Source organism: Nilaparvata lugens, chromosome X (assembly GCF_014356525.2).
Source record: "Nilaparvata lugens isolate BPH chromosome X, ASM1435652v1, whole genome shotgun sequence".
Classification (NCBI taxonomy): domain Eukaryota; kingdom Metazoa; phylum Arthropoda; class Insecta; order Hemiptera; family Delphacidae; genus Nilaparvata; species Nilaparvata lugens.
Window position 1 is genome coordinate 3,647,514 of NC_052518.1, and position 23,820 is coordinate 3,671,333.

Genomic DNA, 23,820 nt, shown 5'->3' on the forward strand with positions numbered 1-23,820 from the left:
ACATAATTATTAATTAAACAAGAGCAGTAAGTTTCTAATGAGAAATTCACTGTTTTTTCGAGTACCTAGTATTTTAGGATAGGAAAAATTAGCTCATTAGTCTTTAGAGTAAATGGCTATAGTATTGACCAACAGAAAAAAAATGTATTGCATACTATATAACTTTAACTGCTCTCATCAATGGATGAACTGAGGTTTTATAGTTTTTCATAGTGGAATGAAAATTTAGGACCAAGCCAAATGAAGAGTTTTCAGGCATTTTTGATGAGTCGGCAGGGCAGGAAGCTCTCCGATTGGCTGATTATCAGCTGATTGGGTTGGCGTTCGGAAAGATTGAATGGGGCTACCAGCTTCGTGCGATGTGCGACACAACAAAATTTCCTTTTATTAAAAAAAAATTACCACCCACTTACAATAAGGTAACAGGACTAAAAAATCACTCTGTACTTGGCACGTGAACCGCTCATAATTTCTCCAGATTATTTGAACTGTTCTTATCGAGATCTCTTGGAAAGGTTTGACTTAGTAGAACCTTTTTTTGGAGTACAGTCTTACCAACAGTACTCAATGTTTGAGGTAACAACATTTCTTTGAATAATGACATCCTTTAAAACGTTGTGAAGTGTTTTTATGATCAGACGGAAAACCTGTTATTCTATTTTTAAACGTTTTTATTTAATAGGGGAACTCGACCTCAATAACACACTGCATCAACAAATATCCCTTGAGTTCATCAATGTTGATTTTTTTTCGCCTCCACATCACTCCTTACAGTCAACCCGTTCCGCCACATGGCGCCAAGTTTCTGCTTGAGTATGCTTAGGCTATTTTATGTGCAAAAGGGCGGCTCATATATCTTATAACTATTGTGCAGTTTGGAAAGTTGATTGGCAAATACTTTATTCAAATGATTACACATTTCCTTCGCTTCTTAGGCCGGGCTCACACTGAACAAATGTTCGACAAACATGTTTCTTGAGGGGCTCAGGGACAAACATTTTAAAAAGTTTGAACAATCATTGTTTGTCAAACAAAAAAATTTTGTTAACATTTTCAGTGTTTACTGTAAAACATAAAAAACTTCAGTGCTTCAGTCAATTGTGAAGGTGCGTACAGACTTTCGCTCTGCTCCGCAACCGAACGTCACTCCAGCAGAGCGATTGATGATCGACCGGGGAGCAAGAGTGGATCGACCGGGGAACGCGAGAAGAGCTAACATCTTCCGTAACGTTCATGATGGGTGCGACTGCAGAGCGGGGGCGGAGCGACTGCGGTGCGATGGAGGAACGAGGGCGGAGCGTGCTCGGTGCGGGTTGGAGGCGCGTATATGTGTACACAGCTTGAGAAGTACACAGAAGCGAGGGAACGCTTCCAAGTGATTCAGAGATTACCTTCTCCCAATGGCATGTGTCCATGTTTCTGGACCGGATAGTTAAACAGATTGTCTTCCATATTATCACGTTGTAGCGTTCAACTTGTCTATTACCTTGAGGGTTGTAGGGAGTCGTGCAAATGGTATCTATACCCTTGAATATTAAATGATTTTTAGTTTATTTTGATAGAAAATTGGTGCCTCTATCGGAGTGAATGTATGATGGATAGCCAATAAAAAAACAACAGCTCACTGACAGAAAACACCACAATGGACCTGCTTCTGACTAGGAACTCGCAGAGACTGACAACAAACAGTTTGCCAGTTGTCGCTCTGAGAGCCAACATTCAGTCCAAATAAAGATGGCGGCGCAATTAGTTTGGTGATGCGTCCTTACTGGCCGCAGGCAAACATTGTTTGTCAAACACAGTAAAATTTGCCTAAACTGTTTCAACAAACATGTAGGTCGAAAATTTGTTTAGTGTGGACCCGGCTTTAGATAGAATATTTGAAAGTTTATTGACATACTATAAATACTAATAAATTTGAAAACATTAAATTTTACCTGTGCTTGAGTTCTGACTGCGATGTCCACGACTAATTCAACATTGGCATAGTTATTGTTGTTTGTTCCTCCGGGTACAGGCACGTAATGATCAGCCATCTTTATATACTCAGCGTTTGCTGTTGGCAATAGAAGAAACTACATGAGTTCACACTGACATACAATGAATGAATGAAATAAAATTGAATGGGAGAATATACTTTATTGGGATTTTTTTGTTCTCTCTACCACACAACCTCGTGAATTCTATTTAGAAAAACATAAGTACAATATCATCCAACATATCCATAGAAACTGTAAGATACAGATATGAAAAGCTTGTCAAAAGCTGATTAAAAGTGAATAGGTATTACTGTACAAAGACCCATAAGAATTTAATCAAGTGCATGTCAATGCACTTATCTTACATTTCATCAAGCATTTTCAAAAAATAAATCGCTCAAGATACTATAGTGAGGTCCACGTAAAGGTGCATACAGATTTACGCGCCGCGAACACGAGCAATTCACTTTTAATCAGCTGATGACAAGCTTTTCATATCGGTATCTTACAGTTTCTGTAAAAATACAGATATAATCAGCTGATTAAAAGTGAATTGCTCATGTTCGCGGCGCGTATATCTGTACGCACCTTTATAATGGCAGTGTTTGATTAGCAATGGTATTGCTATCCTTGTCTATCATTCAACAAAGCAGAGATAGCGCTATCTCTCTCTCGCTTTGCTCTGTTGCCAGATCGTTTTTCATCAATGTTGAATTAATAATTAATTAACAAAATATTACATCTTAATTATGAAAATTTATTATTAAATTATTGAAAAATACAATTTCTTGCTTAATAAATATAATTTATTATTTTAAACGAGAATGAACCTTTAATATTACATCAATAAACCTGTATCAGCTACCGCTTATAGAAGGTTTTTTGTGTAGTTGAGAAGTTGATATTGTGGTAATTATTCATATTGAATGAAAAGACTAAGAAATTGTCAAAAAACACAGATTTATTGATACTTAGAAAGTCCGGTTTCGGTTATTACACCATTGTCAATCTCTGATAAACTGTTTCTAAGTATCAATAAATCTGTGGTTTTTGACAATTTCTTAGTCTTTTTCATTCAGTCTATAGAAGGCATTGACAAGACAGAGGATCGGCAAGGTTTTTCTCGTATCTTTCTCCACTGCCATCATAACATGGACCTCACTATAATAAAAAAGTACTGAAGCTGAAACTTATTATATACTTTTAATGTAACAATAATATTTTATAATATCGTACATGAAATAGAGTATTTTACTGTCATTAAATACTAACTTAGGCTCAACTCAGACTTACGCGACTCAGGTCGAGAAGAGACTCGACTCTAGTCGAGAGCAAGTGTTTTCAAATGGTGACATTCGCGGAGACTAGAGTCGAGTCTCTTCTCGACCTGAGTAGCGTAAGTCTGAGTTGAGTTTGTCGCAAATTGAGACGTGACGTGTATCTGCTAGATGAGTAAGCTAATATCAAATGATTATATTATAATTTCCACATTGAGATAAAGCTAGCACGTGTAAACATTATAATATGATCATATTATGATATTAACTCATCTAGCAGACTCACGGTGTTTTAATTTTCGACAAGCATAAGGCCTGGTTTCAAGGACACTTATTAAATCTTTTGGACCATTAAATTTATATTAAACCATAAGTTTAATGGCCCATTAGATGTATTTATTTATTTACATAAATACATACATGGAGACAACAGGTTAAACCCTTATATGTCTCCTTGAAACAATACAACATTTTTCATTAAAAAATTAGATTTAAAATAAACAACAAGCTGAGAATAAAACAAGAGTAAAATAAGATAAGAACAAAATAAATTATATAACAAAAAAAGCGCCTATCTTATATTAACAAGTGTCCTTGAAATCGAGCCCTATTTTAATAGACACAGTCAGTTACAGTTACAATACATCGCTAACATCAAATACCCGTGACAATTGAGGCACAACTGATTTTCAAACAACAAATTATTCCCAAAAGAAAGTGGAAGAATAATTTTTTAGAATAATTCTTCTTGAATAATTTTTATTCTATTCTATAAACTGATATCAACTTCTGATAACCAATATGAGATACATTTATACGCCTTCCAATTCATTGATAAATCTGGTAGGCCAATGTACAGTTTTGTTGTCAGGTTTTAGAGTGAATAGGATCGTAGGTCTGTTCAAACCACTAGACGATCATCCTCTATTTTAATTACTTTAACAATTATCATTCTCATATTGGTTATTATCTATTTGTACCAGGGGGTCTATTGCATGATAAAATACAAACTAATAATACCTGTAGTCAGCTGGTTATTGAAATAGGAAAGAATTAAACTATTAGATTGTATTTTATCATGCAACAAGGCCCAGATTGGTTCCTCGTCCTAAACAGTTGTCCCAAATTCTGGGGATATTCATGAACATTATAGGAGCATACTATATATTGGCTACTTCATTTCATTCAACTCCACCCTGTAGTCGCATAGCTTGTACATAGATTTCATTTATTACTAGACTAATAGCTTGTTTTCTATCATGAAATTGATATTTATATAAACATTGTATTCTATCGCTTTGCTTTAGTTACAGCTGTGATAAGTTCTAAATAGTGTGTTTGTCTTTTCGGTCTCAAAAATTTTATAGTTTTTTCAAAGTTGGAATTTTCTAATTAATTGTGATTGATTTAATTTAATTTAGAAGTATTTTTTTAATTTAAAAATGATTTTTGTGTGTTTTGAATTGTAAATTGAGTGTGTAATTGAAGAATGTTAAGTGCCACATAACCTAGCTACATCTGGACTGATGTATAAATTAGAATTGGAACCGTTTTGGGCTTATAAGCCTGTCGTACTTTTCTGTAAGTTGTGTAATTCTGAATGATTTAATGAAACAGGGCCCAGGTAGAAGTTTTACGCAATTATGGAAGATATAGTTATTTTTTATGTCAAGCTAAACTTTTATCCGGGATAGTTTGTAAAAAATCAACTGAATTTCTTCATCTTTATACTATTAATTATTAAATATTAACTATTAACTATTAACTATTAACTATTAACTATTAAACTTTTATCCGGGATAGTTTGTAAAAAATCAACTGAACTTCTTCATCTTCATACTATTAACTATTAAATAACTGTTTGAAACAAATATGAGCAATCCAATGAAATAATATTGCGTCAGTCACAAACATTATAAAAGCATGGGAGAACTAGCATAGAAAATCAATAGCATAAGTAGATATCCCATGGTATAGGACGTTCATGTCGCAATTCTTACTGTTATCACAAGCCCATAGTTTTGTAATTCTTTCCCGTGGAGCTGTGTGACACTGGTAGTCTCTCATATTGTGCCGTTCATACACTCTCACCCCAACAAAACAGTAAAATTCGACAATAATCAACAGTAATCGGCTTGAGATAACAGTAAAAGTTGCGACATAAACGCCCTATACCATGGGATATCTACTCATGCTATTGTTTCTCTATGGAACTATCGTGAGGTCCACGTTATAATGACAGTAGTTTTTCAACTTTGGAATTGCTATCCTTGTCTATCATTCGACAAAGCCGGTGGTACTATCCTTTTCTAGCTCCACAACGATGCCAATTATGTTTTTTACAGTGTAGAAATATAATTAATTAATGCAGAGAATCGGCATCGCTATTCTCCTATCTTTATCCACTGCCATTATAATGTGGACCTCACTATAGTTAGTTTGTGTTCTATGAAAGTGCATAATTGATTGATTGATTGAGTACTTTATTTATGTAGATTACAATATATACTGGCTTATACACTTATATACAATAGCTTACAATACAGCAAAGTTATAAATGAATTTACTCAAATTACTCATGCATAATGGCATCCAAACAAACAAACAAACAATTCATACATGAATTACATGCATCTATATCATGTATGACAATAATGTTGATATTTTATGTATGTAAAACTGTGATTATAAATTAGTGAGTGTGTTAGTACAAAGGTGTGTAAAGTTGGAAAAATTTGTCAATTGACCATATTCCAGTCAGTTTATGAGTTCAAGTCAGCGATAGTGCTTCATTGTTTTACATTGAAATGACTTTGCAAAAAATATCAAATACACTGCAGACGATGACAATATTAGCTTCCACTAAACGTCTACTGGCGTCACGGCAACACAGAATTGGAAATGCCAGCATGTACATTTCAGGTCCAGGCATTTCCAATTCCGCGTTCTCGCGACAGCTTGTGGAAGCTACTATTGCCCCTATGTGCAAGCTTCTCTAAGTTGTGTACAGACTACTACTAATTGGGGTATTTGTCCTGCAGCAGCTTGCTAGGCTGAATGATAAAAAACTACTGTTAACTGCTTACCATGGACTTATACTATCTCATATTAGGTATGCTATTTTAGAATGGGGTAATTCATCTCAACAAAATATGGACAGAGTGTTTACGATTCAAAAGAAGGCACTCAGATGTATAGAGAAAGTGAATAGGTTAGACTCTTGTAGGCCTTTATTTAAAAAGCTTGGTCTATTAACTGTGCCATCTTTGTATGTATATGAAGTTGTAATGCATGTGAAAACGAGTGGTGTGATCCAGAATTCAGATGTTCATGAGTATAATACGCGAAACAGAGCAGATTATCATATAATGGGTCACAATAGTAGGTTATTTGAACAAAAACCAGATTATATTGGTAGGAAATTTTATAACAAGCTACCTCAAATCTTGAAAAGTAATGATGATTTGAAGATTTTCAAAAAACAAATGAAAAAATATTTAAGTTGATAGAGCTTTTTATAGTGTACAAGAATTCCTTTCAAACCTAAACTAGGTTGAACTATTGAGTGTTAGAATTATTATGTAATAACATGACTTGTCTTATACTCCATGACTGGAGTCTTTAGGACGTAATATAAAAAAAAAAAAAAAAAATAAGGGATGATCACATTGGATGCACGTATGTGCAAGTGTACATGAGATCATGCATGACCAAGCGAGCGCGCACATGAGAAACAAAATCTGGAAAGAGCCATAGAAACCCGTTGTGGCTTGCCTGTAGCTGCTCACACTGAACGCGTGCACTTGCTGGTGTTTCTATGGCTGTTTCCAGATTTTGTTTCTCATCTGCGCGCTTCGTCATGCATGATATCATGTACACTTGCACATACGTCCATCCAATGTGATCATACTCTCACGCGCCACGAACACACGCCGTACGCTTTTCATCAGCTGATGATATACTTATTATTCATGTATACAGAGTATATACAGATAATACAATGGACATGTAAGTCTGATCACAGCTTTACATTCAGCAGAAATAGCATTGGATCATAAGCATGCAAAAACCCTTTGAGCAACACATTTTTTTTATGATTCATACTAGTCTACTTTTAGAAATGGCTACATATTATTCATGTATACAGAGTATATACAGATAATACAATGGACATGTAAGTCTGATCACAGCTTTACATTCAGCAGAAATAGCATTGGATCATAAGCATGCAAAAACCCTTTGAGCAACACATTTTTTTTATGATTCATACTAGTCTACTTTTAGAAATGGCTACATATTATTCTAATTTTAATGAGTTAATGTTAAATATGATAATAATGTCTATCCAAATTTGGGAAAGGAACAGTTTTGGGCTTTAGATAGATAGATAGATAGATATATTTCTCGATCCATGAAACATCTATAGATGCATGAGATCACGTCAAAATATTAGAACACATACATAATAGAGTACTAGTCAAATTAATATGCCTTTATGGTTTCAATGGTTTTTATAGCATTACAGGCCTATGCTGGATTCAGGCAGCTGAAAAAACTCGTCAACATGATAGAAGGGGTTAGTGCAGAGCCACGTATGTAGAGTTTTTTTGAACTGTTTTAGGGTTTTTAAGTCTGTTGTTCCTTTCCCAATCATTCATAGTTGAGAATGATATTGTATGTATAAATAAATAAATAAATAAATAATGTCATGTAAGACTACCAGCATTATCACATCGAGATGGTCAAGATACGACAGAATCAATATGATTATTTTTTGCTGAGGATGGTGCCCATATGAGCTCTAGGCTTGTGCGTGGGTAAGTAAGAATAATTGTAACATTAATCAAAATTGTTACTTGTACTTGGGTGTAAGCAAGGGAGAATGATTTGAATATAAAGAAAAATAAAAATTTCAGTACCCTTTTTGAAATATTTTATCACAACATGTTTCGGACATTTATACCATTTTCGAGAATGATTTGAGTTTGAATGCAATGTGAACTATGGTGGAATGAGACAGTAAAAACATTGTCATGAATTGACAATTACTTTTAACATTTTTCTGTGATTGGAAAACAGTTCCGCGCTGGTGGTCCTCTAGAAATTCATTGAACAATCTCATTGAAAATGCCTAACCATACTCAGTATTGGAGAGAAATGTTATGAATTTTTGGAAAAGGAAGAAACAGCACATAATTCTATTTTGGACGGGCAATGAAGAAATTCTGATGAACCTTGGACAAAAGTATTGTTCACCAGCCTAATACACCCAAAAAATAATCGAATTTGTGATTCAGCTGGTCGGAATATGAAAGCTGTGCGTGTGAACGAAATATACAGCTTAAATAATCCGCAACTATAATGAGACTATAATACTTATTTCTAGCATTTGTTCAAGTCATATACCGGTACATTATCAATGACATTTTTATACTTCCAGAAATAATATTTATTTTTAGACTTCCGTTTTTAGAAACATTTACAATTACACTTTTATACTTTTGGGAACAGATCGGTCTTGTTGAGAACTGAGATTAAGCCTTAAAATGAGTCATTTTGAGTGATTAAACTGGTTTTAAAAATTTCAATTTGAAAATGTTGAACATCTCAACTTCTAGGAATACTAGAGTGGGGCATAACTCATAAGCATAACTCAAATATAAATCATATTTATATGATTTGTGATTCTGTCCACGAATAAATAAATAAATAAATAAGCATGGGATGTTTAATCTGAGTTGAATGATCTAGGAAAGAAATTTTTTTAGCGATTTAGTGATTAATGTGCATGATGGATAACAATTGATTATGCTATAAAACATATTAATTGAGGACAATATAATTAGTAATTAAAACCACCACACCATCATCAAACTCAAGCAAACACTGCAAACTCCAGATACCGTAGAATTTCATTTTACTATACAACATCAAGGCTCAGTTTCTAGGACACTTATTAAATGTAATTGATCGTTGAATATGTATTATTTAATCTAAAGGTTTAATCGTCCATTGGATTGACTTAATAAGTGTCTCATAACCCTGATCCGTAGAATTTCATTTTACTATACAACATCAAGGCTCAGTTTCTAGGACACTTATTAAATGTAATTGATCGTTGAATATGTATTATTTAATCTATAGCTTTAATGGTCCATTAGATTTAATAAATGTCCCACAAACCTGGCCCAAGTCTACCAGTCGCTAACCACACATCACATGCCATTTTATTGATATGGAAAGATTTAGTAATCGACTGTTTATAATGAACAAGTTTACAGGTGCGTATAGATTTACGCGCCGCGAACATGAGCAATTCACTTTTAATCAACTGATGCCAAGCTTTTTATATCTGTATCTTACCGTTTCTGTAAAAATACAGATATAGTCAGCTGATTAAAGGTGAATTGCTCATGTTCGCGGCGCGTATATCTGTACGCACCTTATGAGTTACCAAGTTTGTGAGTTTTAAATTTTTTGTATTAGTATTAGCCTAATTTATAGTTACAGTTGGCTGTAGATATACTTGATATACCTAATTGTAGATGTACTTTAGAGAATTACAAAACATTTGAAAAGCATGTCATGAATTGATTAAAAGATTCTTCCAAGACTGTGTATTCCAAATTAAGGTTTGAAGCAGTTTTGGGCAAATGCTTGTTGTTTTTACCTGGATTGTATTTGCATATGAATGAATGAATGAATGAATAATCTATAGAGTGTAAACAAACCTTTCAAATCTTCTGGTGTGACCATTACAACGAATCTGATGGCTCTCTCATTCTTGAACATTTCGTAAGACCATCTGCGGACAGATCTCATGCATTTGACGGCAGCGATACCGTTGTTGGCAATCAAAACCTAAAAAGCAAAAGTCCTTAATTAAGCTCATTTCATTCATGAAATAATTGAACCTTCACTTCTAAAAGTATGCACAGCTCTGGAAGTTGGTTTCACACATTATTCATCGAGAGGTTCTAATGACTTCCAATTAATAGTTTCAACTTCATAAATATCGCATATGAAAACAGAAGAGTTTTTAAATTAGAAATGAAAAGAATTGAATAAAGAATACAAAAATTGATGAATTTGATGAGGGTAAGGAAGAAAAGAAGTAATACATAGAAAATATTGGATTGTGTGCAAAACTATGTGTAAATTGAATGCTTGTATACATTTTTAAAAAAATTTGCTGAAGTTTTCACTACAGTCAGATCTAAAATACAGAAAGATCCAAAAAATGTAATACACTCTTTGACAACTTCACAAATATCGCATATGAAAACAGAAGAGTTTTTTAAATAGAAATAAAAAGAATTGAATAAAGTATACAAAAATTGATGAATTTGATGAGGGTAAGGAAGAAAAGAAGTAATACATATAAAATATTGGATTGTGTGCAAAACAATGTGAAAATTTAATGCTTGTATACATTACAAACAGAATTTGCGGAATTTAGATTCAACTATGTAAGGATTGAAGAGCTTGTATACATTTAAAAACAAAATTTGCGTAAATTTTCACTGATTTTTTTTAAGAATCAGATCTAAAATGCAGAGAGATCCAATAAAATGTATACACTCTTTGACATTGAATATTTTATGAGGTTAGCTTTTTCTATTTCCGATATTTGTTGTTTATTTTTTCTTCAATGCTCTATCTGAAGTTAAATTATTTTTCTATCATTTTGATTAGAAATCTTCCATTGGTTTATTTACTGTTATTGGTTGTTTATTTGAAGTTAGAAGCCTCTCGCTGACGACAAAATATGCATAATGAACATGCATCATGCATGCTCTACCGTCAATGGCCAGTCTTAGTGTATACATTTTTTTGGACTCCTCTGTATTTTGTAGTATTTTGATTCATTACAGATGATGCGCACATGAGTTTATTGCTTCACCGTCGTTGGTAATGGAGAGTGTGATGATCATTTGATGAGATAATATAATTTGATGATGTATGTGTGGGTGTGCATATGTTTTGGGACTTGGAACTCATTAATAAGTTATATTTTTGGTTATTTCATTCTTCTAATACTTGTGTTATTAGAATTTTATATTTTCCATTTTTGGACCTTTTATGAGTAGTATTTCGATGCTTTGTATTCATCTCATCTTTTCATATTATTTATTTTTTTTAAATTATTGTATTTTTCCATATTATCATGTTGTACCTTATTACCATATGTAATAGGATAAATATTACCATTTGTACCTTATTTCTTTTTATGATTTTTTATAAGTTTTCTATATATTATATTTTAAGATTTTGCATTTTCTTGTAAAGGAGACATGTTTGGGGAAACCCGTTGTCTCCATTGTAAATGAATAAATAAATAATCAAACGTCCATGCTTCCCGGCGGGATGTGAACCCACGACCAGGTAGCACTGAATATAAGTAAATAAAATCCGAAACAGGGATGAGATTTAGAAATGTGCAGCACCAATGAGTTTGATAAAATTATTGCTCTGTTGTAATTTTTCAGCTACTGACGTTGTTATAACATTGTTCAATGTTTTCGGCAATAAAGATTTTGATTTTATTTACCTTATTGATAACACGGGTTCCCTTGAATCTGCGGACGAATTCTTCCGGTGTTCCGACGGTGAAATCTTTGTCCATGATGCCCTTGTGGATAACCGTTCCCTGAGACATACTGGGCCTGCAAAAAACAAAAATTCAAATCATGAGCTGCGGCCAAACAGTTAATTCGAAAATGACTGAGTCATTGAAAAGAGAAATTTTGGCGTTGGAAATATTGGATAAGTATCACAGATAAGCTTCCGATAAGTAAGAACAAAAATAGTTGGACGTGATCCTTCCAATTCCAATCCAATGAATCATGTTATATGATACACAGACAGGAAAAACATGATCCTAGAAATCAAAACCGAAGTTCAACTATACAAAATATAAATACGAAAAGGGAAAATAATTATTATTTATACGAGTAAAATCATAATCCTAGTATACAATGTGTACCTTATATTTAGGTACTTCAGGATCCTTAAAATCAGATTCTTCAACTGCCTATAATTTTTTTTCAATTATAGAGACTCGATGGAGAAATTTGACTCTACATATTCAATCTAAGATACGTTTTATAGAAATGGTTTGTTTTACGTATTTCCATGGGGTGAATATTCTCTAGTTTTTTAATGTCAATGAATGCATGACAGGACATAATGACCACTGATTGCTTGATTGCTGAGGTGTCCAATATTTCATATCAAAATGAGTTGATTATTACAGCAATCAGTGGAATTGAGTTTGAATAAAGGCGTATATAATGTGAGGAATGTGAATTTGTGCTAGCTTGTGCAACTGAAATAGTTTTAATTGCATAGCGTGTATTTAACAGTGATTTTGTTAGATGGTTAATGCACAAAATATTCGTTTGTAAATGAATTATAAGCTTGTTTAGTGCTACCAATGCTGCAATTTCAAGTATAAATCGATAATTTTATAATACTTGTTTAGTGCTAAGAATTCTACAGGATAAAACATGAAAAGTACTGATTACACGTAGAAAGAAGATGGCAATACGGGTTAGTTTGTTTAATTTTAAGTAAGCTAGCATTTATTAGACAAAGTTGCGTGAAAGTATTACGAAGTATCGGTAGATTTACAGTACTTGGTTTTCAGTAAACAATCTACTCACTTCATCATGATCCTCGAAGTTTTCAGGGACTTAAGAAGAACTGAAAGCAAGATGATTTAGCATTTGAATTCCTACTCAACAGAAACTTCAAAATAGGGAGAGACCTCTTGTCTTGTTCAGACAGACAGTTGCAAACAACAGTTGCGTCCAAACAGACTCATAGAAAATTTAATGTGCTTCCTTCCAATGCAAATGCAAATATCTGAATCATTGTTCATCACATTGGTATGCGGGCTTCAAATTCGATAAATAACCCAATTTATTCCGATATAATTGATCAGGTCTTGATTCAAGGAAATTGCTAGAAATTATTGTTAAATAAACAACGAACTTATCGAATATTATTCATAGATTGTAATATTATTAAGGCTATATCAGGTTGGATATAGAATGATTTCATATTATTCATTTATGAGTATGATGAAGCCTAATCAACTAATTCTACAGTGGAATGTCAATTTCAACATATTATTACGGCATGTATTTGATATAAAAATATCAATATGGTCATGTACAGTATTTTAACATTTACAACAGTGTTTACATATTCTGAAAATTATACTCTACTATGGAGGTCTCTAAACTAAAGCCCGCTAAGAGCTAGAATGAGTTTTGGTTTGTGCATAAATGCCGTCGTCGGCCATGACAAGGTGATGATATCAGAAGGACTTGATTTCAATTTTTCTAAATAACCTGAAAGATTCTGTTTATGTTTTAAAGGGGGAGGTTAGGTTCATACTTTTAAATGGCATAATTCATACTTGATAAAGGCATAACCTAGCCGAAACATGTTTGAGTAAACAATTTTAAAAAGGGTACTTGGATTTCTATTTTTATTTAAGAGTAGCTTAGTTTTATTTAAGTATAGCTTATATTTAAGAGTAGCCCTAAGAGGAAAAAAGACATTTTGAATAGCTTTATATGTTTATATTATTCGAAATGTTTTGATTCTTAGATAATAAACACTGATAACGGAAAGCTATTTGATCAGTTGTTCTAGAAATTTGAAATTTGGACAATATCTCCTTTCAGAAGAATAAGGTAATAGTTAATCTGTGTTCAGAGTAGCCCTAAGGGGGAAAATACATTTAAATGACTTTATATGTTTATATTATTCGAAATGTTTTGATTCTTAGATAATAAACACACATAACGGAAAGCTATTTGAACAGCTGTTCTAGAAATTTGAAATTTGGACAATATCTCCTTTCAGAAGAATAAGGTAATAGTTAATCTGTGTTCAGAGTAGCCCTAAGGGGGAAAATACATTTTAAATGGCTTTATATGTTTATATTATTCGAAATGTTTTGATTCTTAGATAATAAACACACATAACGGAAAGCTTTTTGATCTGTTGTTCTAGAAATTTGAAATTTGGACAATATCTCCTTTCAGAAGAATAAGGTAATAGTTAATCTGTGTTCAGAGTAGCCCTAAGGGGGAAAATACATTTTAAATGGCTTTATATGTTTATATTATTCGAAATGTTTTGATTCTTAGATAATAAACACACATAACGGAAAGCTTTTTGATCTGTTGTTCTAGAAATTTGAAATTTGGACAATATCTCCTTTCAGAAGAATAAGGTAATAGTTAATCTGTGTTCAGAGTAGCCCTAAGGGGGAAAATACATTTTAAATGGCTTTATATGTTTATATTATTCGAAATGTTTTGTTTCTTAGATAATAAACACACATAACGGAAAGCTATTTAATCAGTTGTTCTAGAATTTGAAATTTGGACAATATCTACTTTCAGAAGAATAGGTAATAGTTAATCTGTGTTCAGAGTAGCCCTAAGGGGGAAAATACATTTTAAATGGCTTTATATGTTTATATTATTCGAAATGTTTTGATTCTTAGATAATAAACACACATAACGGAAAGCTTTTTGATCTGTTGTTCTAGAAATTTGAAATTTGGACAATATCTCCTTTCAGAAGAATAAGGTAATAGTTAATCTGTGTTCAGAGTAGCCCTAAGGGGGAAAATACATTTTAAATGGCTTTATATGTTTATATTATTCGAAATGTTTTGTTTCTTAGATAATAAACACACATAACGGAAAGCTATTTAATCAGTTGTTCTAGAAATTTGAAATTTGGACAATATCTACTTTCAGAAGAATAAGGTAATAGTTAATCTGTGTTCAGAGTAGCCAACCCTAAGGGGGAAAATACATTTTAAATGACTTTATATGTTTATATTATTCGAAATGTTTTGATTCTTAGATAATAAACACACATAACGGAAAGCTATTTGATCAGTTGTTCTAGAAATTGAAATTTGGACAGTAAATATCTCCTTTCAGAAGAATAAGGTAATAGTTAATCTGTGTTCAGAGTAGCCCTAAGGGGGAAAATACATTTTAAATGACTTTATATGTTTATATTATTCGAAATGTTTTGTTTCTTAGATAATAAACACACATAACGGAAAGCTATTTAATCAGTTGTTCTAGAAATTTGAAATTTGGACAATATCTACTTTCAGAAGAATAAGGTAATAGTTAATCTGTGTTCAGAGTAGCCAACCCTAAGGGGGGAAATACATTTTAAATGACTTTATATGTTTATATTATTCGAAATGTTTTGATTCTTAGATAATAAACACACATAACGGAAAGCTATTTGATCAGTTGTTCTAGAAATTTGAAATTTGGACAATATCTCCTTTCAGAAGAATAAGGTAATAGTTAATCTGTGTTCAGAGTAGCCCTAAGGGGGAAAATACATTTTAAATGACTTTATATGTTTATATTATTCGAAATGTTTTGATTCTTAGATAATAAACACACATAACGGAAAGCTATTTGAACAGCTGTTCTAGAAATTTGAAATTTGGACAATATCTCCTTTCAGAAGAATAAGGTAATAGTTAATCTGTGTTCAGAGTAGCCCTAAGGGGGAAAATACATTTAAATGACTTTATATGTTTATATTATTCGAAATGTTTTGATTCTTAGATAATGAACACACATAACGGAAAGCTATTTGAACAGCTGTTCTAGAAATTTGAAATTTGGACAATATCATTCTCCTTTCGGAAGAATAAGGTCATAGTTAACGTGACTTACGAGATTTGCGCTCGCAAGGATCTGATGGACTTCCATTTGAGAATTTCATGGTGAGTGGGTGGACGATCCAAGAAACTGATGGGATCAGTCGGAATTTCAGACGGAGTCTGAGCTGTGGTAGTTACTTCCTCTCCTTCTTCCTCTTCTTCACCGGTTTTCAGTTCCGATAGTATAAACCGTTTTGAGTTTCTCCTTTGTATCATCTTCATTTTGGTGCAGTTCTTTTACTCTTCGCGTTAATTTAGACAATCATGCAGGCCGGAGCCAAATTACTACCTAGAAGCCACTATAGTCTATACCTAGAAGCTACTACATAGAAGTCAATATAGACAATATTGTCAAACGTTGTTACTTTTTTCACACACGCACAATCGGGAGTCGGTCCAATATTTTTCGCAACGGAAATCATTACCCATATTTATTTATCGTTTAATACAGAATTACTTATCATTTGCTATATTAAACAAGAACAATATTATAGGTGATGGTTTCTTGATCCATTCCGAGCTGCTTTGTATCAACACCCTTCAGATACATAAAATCTGAACACGACATGCAGTCAATTTATTAAGTAAATAATTAAAAACTTTTACTTACTGACTAAAGCACTTTACTGAGCACTTTCTTACTGAGACGGTCGAAAGTGCTTCAGTCAGTAAGTGAAAGTCTTAATTATTTACTTAATAAATTGACTGCATGTCGTGTTCAAATACATAAAAAAGTGTAACAAAATTATCATTTATTTATATTGAAAGACTTGCAAAACTAATTTACAGCCGCCTGATCGTTTTGTTCACAAATTCAAATTTATTATTCTTCGTACAAAATTACACTGTATTCATATGTTTGTTCGGTAAATTTAGATACGTTTTGCACTAAAGTGGTTAACGTTAGCGAAACAATATTATTTTTAGATTTTTTAATTTAGGAGTGAAAATCTTTATCATCTGGAATTAATAAAAACAATATGAAAATCTTGCAGTACCCTTTATTCTTTGAAAACTTTAAAATAGTTCAACAACTAGTCTCGACCCTAACTTTCAAGTTCAAAGTCTTTTCAACTTGAAAATGACCTAAGTTAGGGTCGAAATTAGTTGTTGAACTATTTTAAAGTTTTTAAAAAATAAAGGGTACTACAAGATTTTTATATTGTTTTTATTAATTTGTTAAAAAGTATCCCATGTGATTGAAGTGTTTTTACATCTGAAATTATTGAACTGAGTTTCAAGTCGGATAATCACGATCCTATAATCACAGGCCCTATAATCGGGACAATAAATACAAAAAACACTAGAGAATGACTCTAAAGAGTTCGAACTATATTCTGTTGGAATGAATATTAGAAGGGTGCTATGATTTTCAATCTTTATTGTGCATACCGGTACAAGTAACCAACCCTAAATTACAAGGTGAGAATTGAAAGTATTTATGCTGTAGCAAATTCTAATACAGTATGGAACTATAACAATTAATAAATATAGGCTATAGAAAGATTAGAATGTTCCTTGGATTATTTTGAGAATTAGCTTACAATCTGAAACTATAGGAAAATTAAATCAAATCACTTTTATTTTGATTTCATACATTACAAATTTGAATACTTCTTGAATTATTTTGAGAATAAGCCTACAATTTCAGACTTGATTTCTTCCCATGCATCCTACAATTAATCACTATCTGTTGTATGACAGAGACGTACTCAACGAACAATGTGCAGAGATGCCCAATTAATGAATTCGGAAATTCGACAACATGAAAAAATAAATAGAAGTACAGTAATTAGCTTGAGAGTTCATTAGTGTACTAGTATATTATGCAAGAACCGAATAGATTCGTACAACTTGTTCATTCCAATCACGCAAAATCCTACGTCTGTTTTTTCTGATGAATTTCAAGGATTAAACTCAGATGAGAATTTCGGTTTTCCTTGTTTCAAGGCTGAATTTAATGCTGAAGAGATCTCACAGTACTTTTCTCATCAAATATTTACACATCAGCAATGACGATTGACGAAATGCTTGAGTGCTGACGTCACTCATTCAACAAAGGTGCGAATTTCGTGATTTCAGTAGTAGGCCTACTTCATCAATCACTGATTGGCTAGCTGCCCTTCAAAACAATTACAAATAATAGTGCATATGATATTATCATAACGAGGATACATCTCAATATCCTACCAACTACGCATTAGCCTATACCATAGAGAAAGATAGCGTATGCTTCTTAAACTACCTTTTCTCTATAATTATTACACCAACTACGATTTGCTATTTTTTAGAATATTATGGTTGACCTGATAAGACAGCCACAAATTTTGATAAAAAGCTTACGAGGGTCCCTCTCAATATCCTACCAACTACGCATTAGCCTATACCATAGAGAAAGATAGCGTATGCTTCTTAAACTACCTTTTCTCTATAATTATTACACCAACTACGATTTGCTATTTTTTAGAATATTATGGTTGACCTGAAAAGACAGCCACAAACTTTGATAAAAAGCTTAAACAAATACACTGAATTGAATAGACTTAGAACGTTGTCAAAAATCCACTTTAATTAAATGGATCCACTTTAAGTAGGCCGAAATCATATAATTTCTAATAATTTTGTTAGAATTAAGAATATAAATTAGAATTAAAATTAAAATCATAAATCAAAAATAGGAATAATAATTAGTCAGAATGATCAAGTAGCTCTTGCTTTTGTTTTTGTTAAGTTGGAATCTTTCTACTTCCTGTAACTTTACTGTAACTTACAGCTGATGATGTGTGAGCACACATGAAAGCATGCTCCTGTAAAATATCAATTTTCAATTTTTATTTAATTAAAGTGGATTTTTGACAACGTTATAAGTCTATTCAATTATGGAAAAGTTCCACAACATCAACATTAGCACTACAAATACACTGAAACCTCGATATAATACACCTCGTTACAGTACGTTCCCCGTTGTAATACATTTTCTCTGCAGTCCCTTGAAACGTCCATATAGCTTTCAACCTCGATATAGTACACCTCGAGTAGACCTCGAAATAGTACATTTTTAGAGTGGTCCCTTTAGATGTGCTAAATCGAGGTTCCACTGTACTAACAAATAGCTAGGAAGCTCTTTCTCTATATTTCGTAAATTTGGGTACCGGTAATTCAAGATATTTGTCGATTTGTCATCATCATTCTGAATCGATGGTTTATTTTGTTTGGCGTGAAAAAACTACTATGTATCCTACTAAAGTAAAAAAAAATACTATAGTTGAAAGTAAAATTTCGTAAATTTGGGTACCGATAATTCAAGATATTTGTCGATTTGTCGTCATCATTCTGAATCATTCAATGGTTTATTTTGTTTGGCGTGAAAAAGCTACTATGTATCCTACCTACTAAAGTAAAAAATTACTATAGTTGTATAGTTGAAAGTAAAAATTCTGATTTTTCAAAAAATGTGTACTCAATAGAGAGTTGGGAGTTGGAAGTAACAATTCGAGAACCAATAAGTTTTGTATTCTAGAGTGTAGAACATTGAGAACTAAAACGATTGGACATTGAGAACTAAACGATTGTTTATTTCATTGGACTTACGGAGATTCATGGTTGTTCTAGATTGTTGGAATGTATTGAACGGGAAAATGAAGATATAGGTGAATGGATTGTAGTCTACACAAACTGCAAATTAATCATAATCTGACCAGTATACTACCAGTATGAATGAACGAATATTATGCTGTATTTTAATGAATTGATGACAGCTGTTGGAACACCTGATACGTGATGCTGTTATCCTTGCTGGGAAGGACAATGTCCGGTGTTTTTTTTCCAAGTTGCTAAAGTTCTGAACGTTTATTGATTTAAGCGATTATTATTAGTTCAAATCTTGTAGTACAATAGTGTCACTGTCTCATTTGGTTGAGTTGATTTTCCTACTGCAGGAAATGGAAAAAGATTTTAAAGCTTGGGTGTCCACTAATTGAATTTCTTTCTAGGATAAAAAGTGTGTGAACAGGCATTGGTAACTCAACGACCTTGAAATCAAAGAAAACTTCCAATTTATTTTCTAATGATAGACTCACATTGTAAACAAGGTAATTATTCGCAAATGTCATTATTTTCAATGAATTTTGAAGGGAGTAAGCTTTGAATCTTCCACATCATGTATCATGAGCGTTGAGCCGCCTCCCTCCTATTCTTGATAGGAAACAATTATTTAAAATGTTAGATATAGTACATATTAGGCAGTTCTTATTTAAATCTAGATATTGTTGCCTCTCATTGCAAATAAGACTTCATTGACAGTTTTTTAAGTAGTCAAACAAAGGTGAGGGTGATGCCCACATGAGCTTAGACTTGTGCATGGGTAATGAGTGAGAGGGATGATGATGAGAGATGACGACTACTTTTTAGGTAATCGGGACCGACGGATTATCGTCTCCGAAAGACGGAGTGTTGTCTATACCATAGAGAAACAATAGCGTAAGTAGATATCCCATGGTATAGGGCGTTTATGTCGCAACTATTACTGTTATCTCAAGCCGATTACTGTCGATTTTTACTGTTTTGACCGGGTAAGAGTGTATGAACGGCACAATATGAGAGACTACCAGCGTCATAAAGCTTCACGGGAAAGAAATACGTGGACTATAGGCTTGAGATAACAGTAAAAGATGCGACATAAAAGCCCTATACCATGGGATATCTACTTATGCTATTGTTTCTCTATGTCTATACCGACTGTTCCATACGTTCACCCTAAAGCGGATTATTTTATGGGAATGAATGTTATAATTATGTCCTATTGACTATTTTAATAGGGCTACATGGAAATGTGTTACTATCGCCAAAATTAGCTGTGTTTTGAACACAGTGTTTATAAAAATATAATAAGGATACTATAATCAACCACATGAAAATAGTCCGATGGAAATTGAAACAGATGAGTGAAACTTTGCCAAATAACAATTGCTCAACCTTGTCCACAGCTGATTATAAATGAAAATAATCAACCGCTCGAAAATAGTCCGATGGAAATTGAAACAGATGAGTGAAACTTTGCCAAATAATATTCAATCAACGTTGTCCACAGTTGATTAGCACTAGAGCACTAGAAATGAGAATATTTTTAATGTCTTTAGATTTTACAAATTTCAAGTGCAATTTTCCAAGTTTTATTTTCTTTGGTACATTCATTTTCGCCAAAATACAAGATACATATAAGACAAAGGATACTATAATCAACCACGTGAAAATAGTCTGATGGAAATTGGAAAAGATAAGTGCAACGTTGCCAAATAACAGTTGCTCAACGTTGCCAACAGCTGATTATAAAAGGGGATTAATTAATATTTTTATAATACACCTGACGAATTGCCAACGTCTAATGGTGCTGGGTGAGAGGTCTTTATTGAGGCTAATAAAGATATTCTATTCTATTCAATTTCCATCGGACTATTTTCGTGCGGTTGACTACAGTGAGTTTCTATGATTATAGGTGATATACCGCGAGCTATCTTCTTCATGACAATCCACTGTATTACGGCGACTAATCGATTCAGTGAGGACATAACCTTGGTCAAGATAGAGTACAGCGGGTAGATTGAGATTGCCCTCTGCCCACTTGACTTGACGGGGAACAAGTTTGCTCCTCGTTTCGTAATAACTCGACTAGAATTGTCAGTTGGAAAATCGCAACTCAACATTTTGTAAGATGGCTCGTGACGAACTAGTTTGGTGTGTATTCAAACACCATTGAAATTCTATATTATATTGGACAGTGATGTTGCAAACGTAATATTTCGTCGACTGGTACAACACGATATGATCGCCCAGAGGAGTAACGCTTCTGTAATTACTCAATGAGTGATAATTTAAAGACAATTTCTAGCATGAAAGGCAAAGATGACTGACCAGTTCTTGAATGACATGCATGTATGACCAAGGTGGCCGATCTCTAGGTTATCGTTTAGCCTGTTACTGAGCCAGATAATGTTGAAAAAGTCTATGCTGAATTGTAGTAAATGTATCATGAAAAGCCAATGCAAAACAAAACTCAAACTGGAACGCTCTAATTCAATGTCATGCCGATAGAGACGCTGAAAATCTGATTCTTTGAAAATTGAAGTGAGTTAGTTGGAGTTTCTATGTAATCAGGGTACAAGTTTTCGATCAAATTAATCAACCCACGGAATTTACTTTCTCAAATTTAAAATTTGAGTAATAAAAAGTTGAGCAATTAATATTATATTTCAAGGCAGTAGAGCAATAACGATTGCAATAAAAGATTTCAAGAGATATCAACTGTTGCTGAGAGCTGCGTATAAAGGAAGTGAATTAAATTTTATGAATCCAGTAATCAGTTTGATATAAAAATCACTGTGACTTTATGACTTTAGAAAGAAATGAATATAACGTTGATATCTATTCACCCCATTTTATTTAAACCATGAGTACCTAATGAGCCATCATTAGGCAATTATATATACCTGAAATAGTACAAGGTATCTTCAGTTTTTCTCTCCCGATTTGAGCTTTTTTGAGAAAAAAAATTAATAAATAATATAATCTCATGAACGCTTTACAAAGAATTTTAAAATAACAAAATTGAATTAAAATTGCTTCAATCTCTTCTCAATTTAGCACTAAAGTTCGAGAACAATAGCTATTATTTAAGCTGGTATAGGCCTAAGAAGAACAGCAATTGACACTACAATATTTCATTTTGTCGTCTGTTTTTCGATATACGGTGTACATTTTCAACATTAAAATTATATTTGTGAAAATGATAAGCTATAAACCCGTTAAATCCACTGTAAACCCCAAAAATAATAAACCAATTGGTCTTGGAGAGAAGTAGAATATAAAATGAAATTAATATACCTGGTGATCCGATAGAAAGCTTGGAAGATACGTTTTGCCACAACTATACTATAGGCCTAACATACTTGCAAATGAAATGATCAGCAATTAAATTTGTAACGGATTTGGCAGACAAATGATGGGAATGTCATTCAATACTTGCATTTGAAACGGAGAAGGAAAACTTGCCTTCTGATATCTATATGAATCAAACAATATCCATAGCTAGGCTGATCATTTAATGACAAGTAAGCGAATTCATAGAGTTGTACGTTTATGTTTCATTATCTTTTTAAATAATCAACATTTATTTTCGTCAAGAAAAATCAGTACGAATAACAAAATAAACATTCACAATTCACGTTTCCCAAAGATGATTGACAAATATGATTGGTTGTAGTCCCCGTATTTCAATGATAAAATTTCTTTTTTTCACTTGTCATGCAGAGACGATATAGCATTGCCTGAGGCTCATGTTCCAAGTAGGTCTATCCGGTATTGTAAGTAAATTAAACAAGAATAGAGATGGGATTATTGTGTCAACATGGTTCGATAACAGAAAGTTGTATGTCGATGTTAGACGAGTCGCAAGGTCTACACTAAATCTAAAACCGTTATGACCATTGAAATGAAAATGTGTTGTGATACTCGTATGTGTTGTATACAGTGTAATGAGAAGAGGACCAGGTAGCCGCTTGTTATTACACATGTAATTATTAAGTAATTAGTCATTACTGTACTTGATAATTTGCCCATCTTATCTACCGACCTTCATCTCCTAGATTCCTTCCTACCAGGCGAATATCATATCAAGTAATCACTACATGATAGTTGGTTCTACTAAGAAAATGTATTACAATGTTTACGGACTAGCATATTTTATTGAAAGGAATAAAGGTGGAATCATACAATTCATGTAAACTGAACAAATAAGTGAATTCATATCGATTGATTTACAATTCATGTAAACTGAATTCAT

At 32.8% G+C, this 23,820-nt stretch overlaps 1 protein-coding gene across 1 annotated transcript in view; it reads right to left on the reverse strand.

Moving 5' to 3' along the window:
- LOC111055638 (acetyl-CoA carboxylase) overlaps window positions 1-23,820 on the reverse strand; it is a 155,191-nt gene that overhangs the window by 87,775 nt on the left and 43,596 nt on the right. The window contains 3 exon segments of the mRNA XM_039441418.1: window positions 1,938-2,056; window positions 9,988-10,117; window positions 11,808-11,922. Of these exon segments, the coding sequence (XP_039297352.1) occupies window positions 1,938-2,056; window positions 9,988-10,117; window positions 11,808-11,922 (364 nt within the window).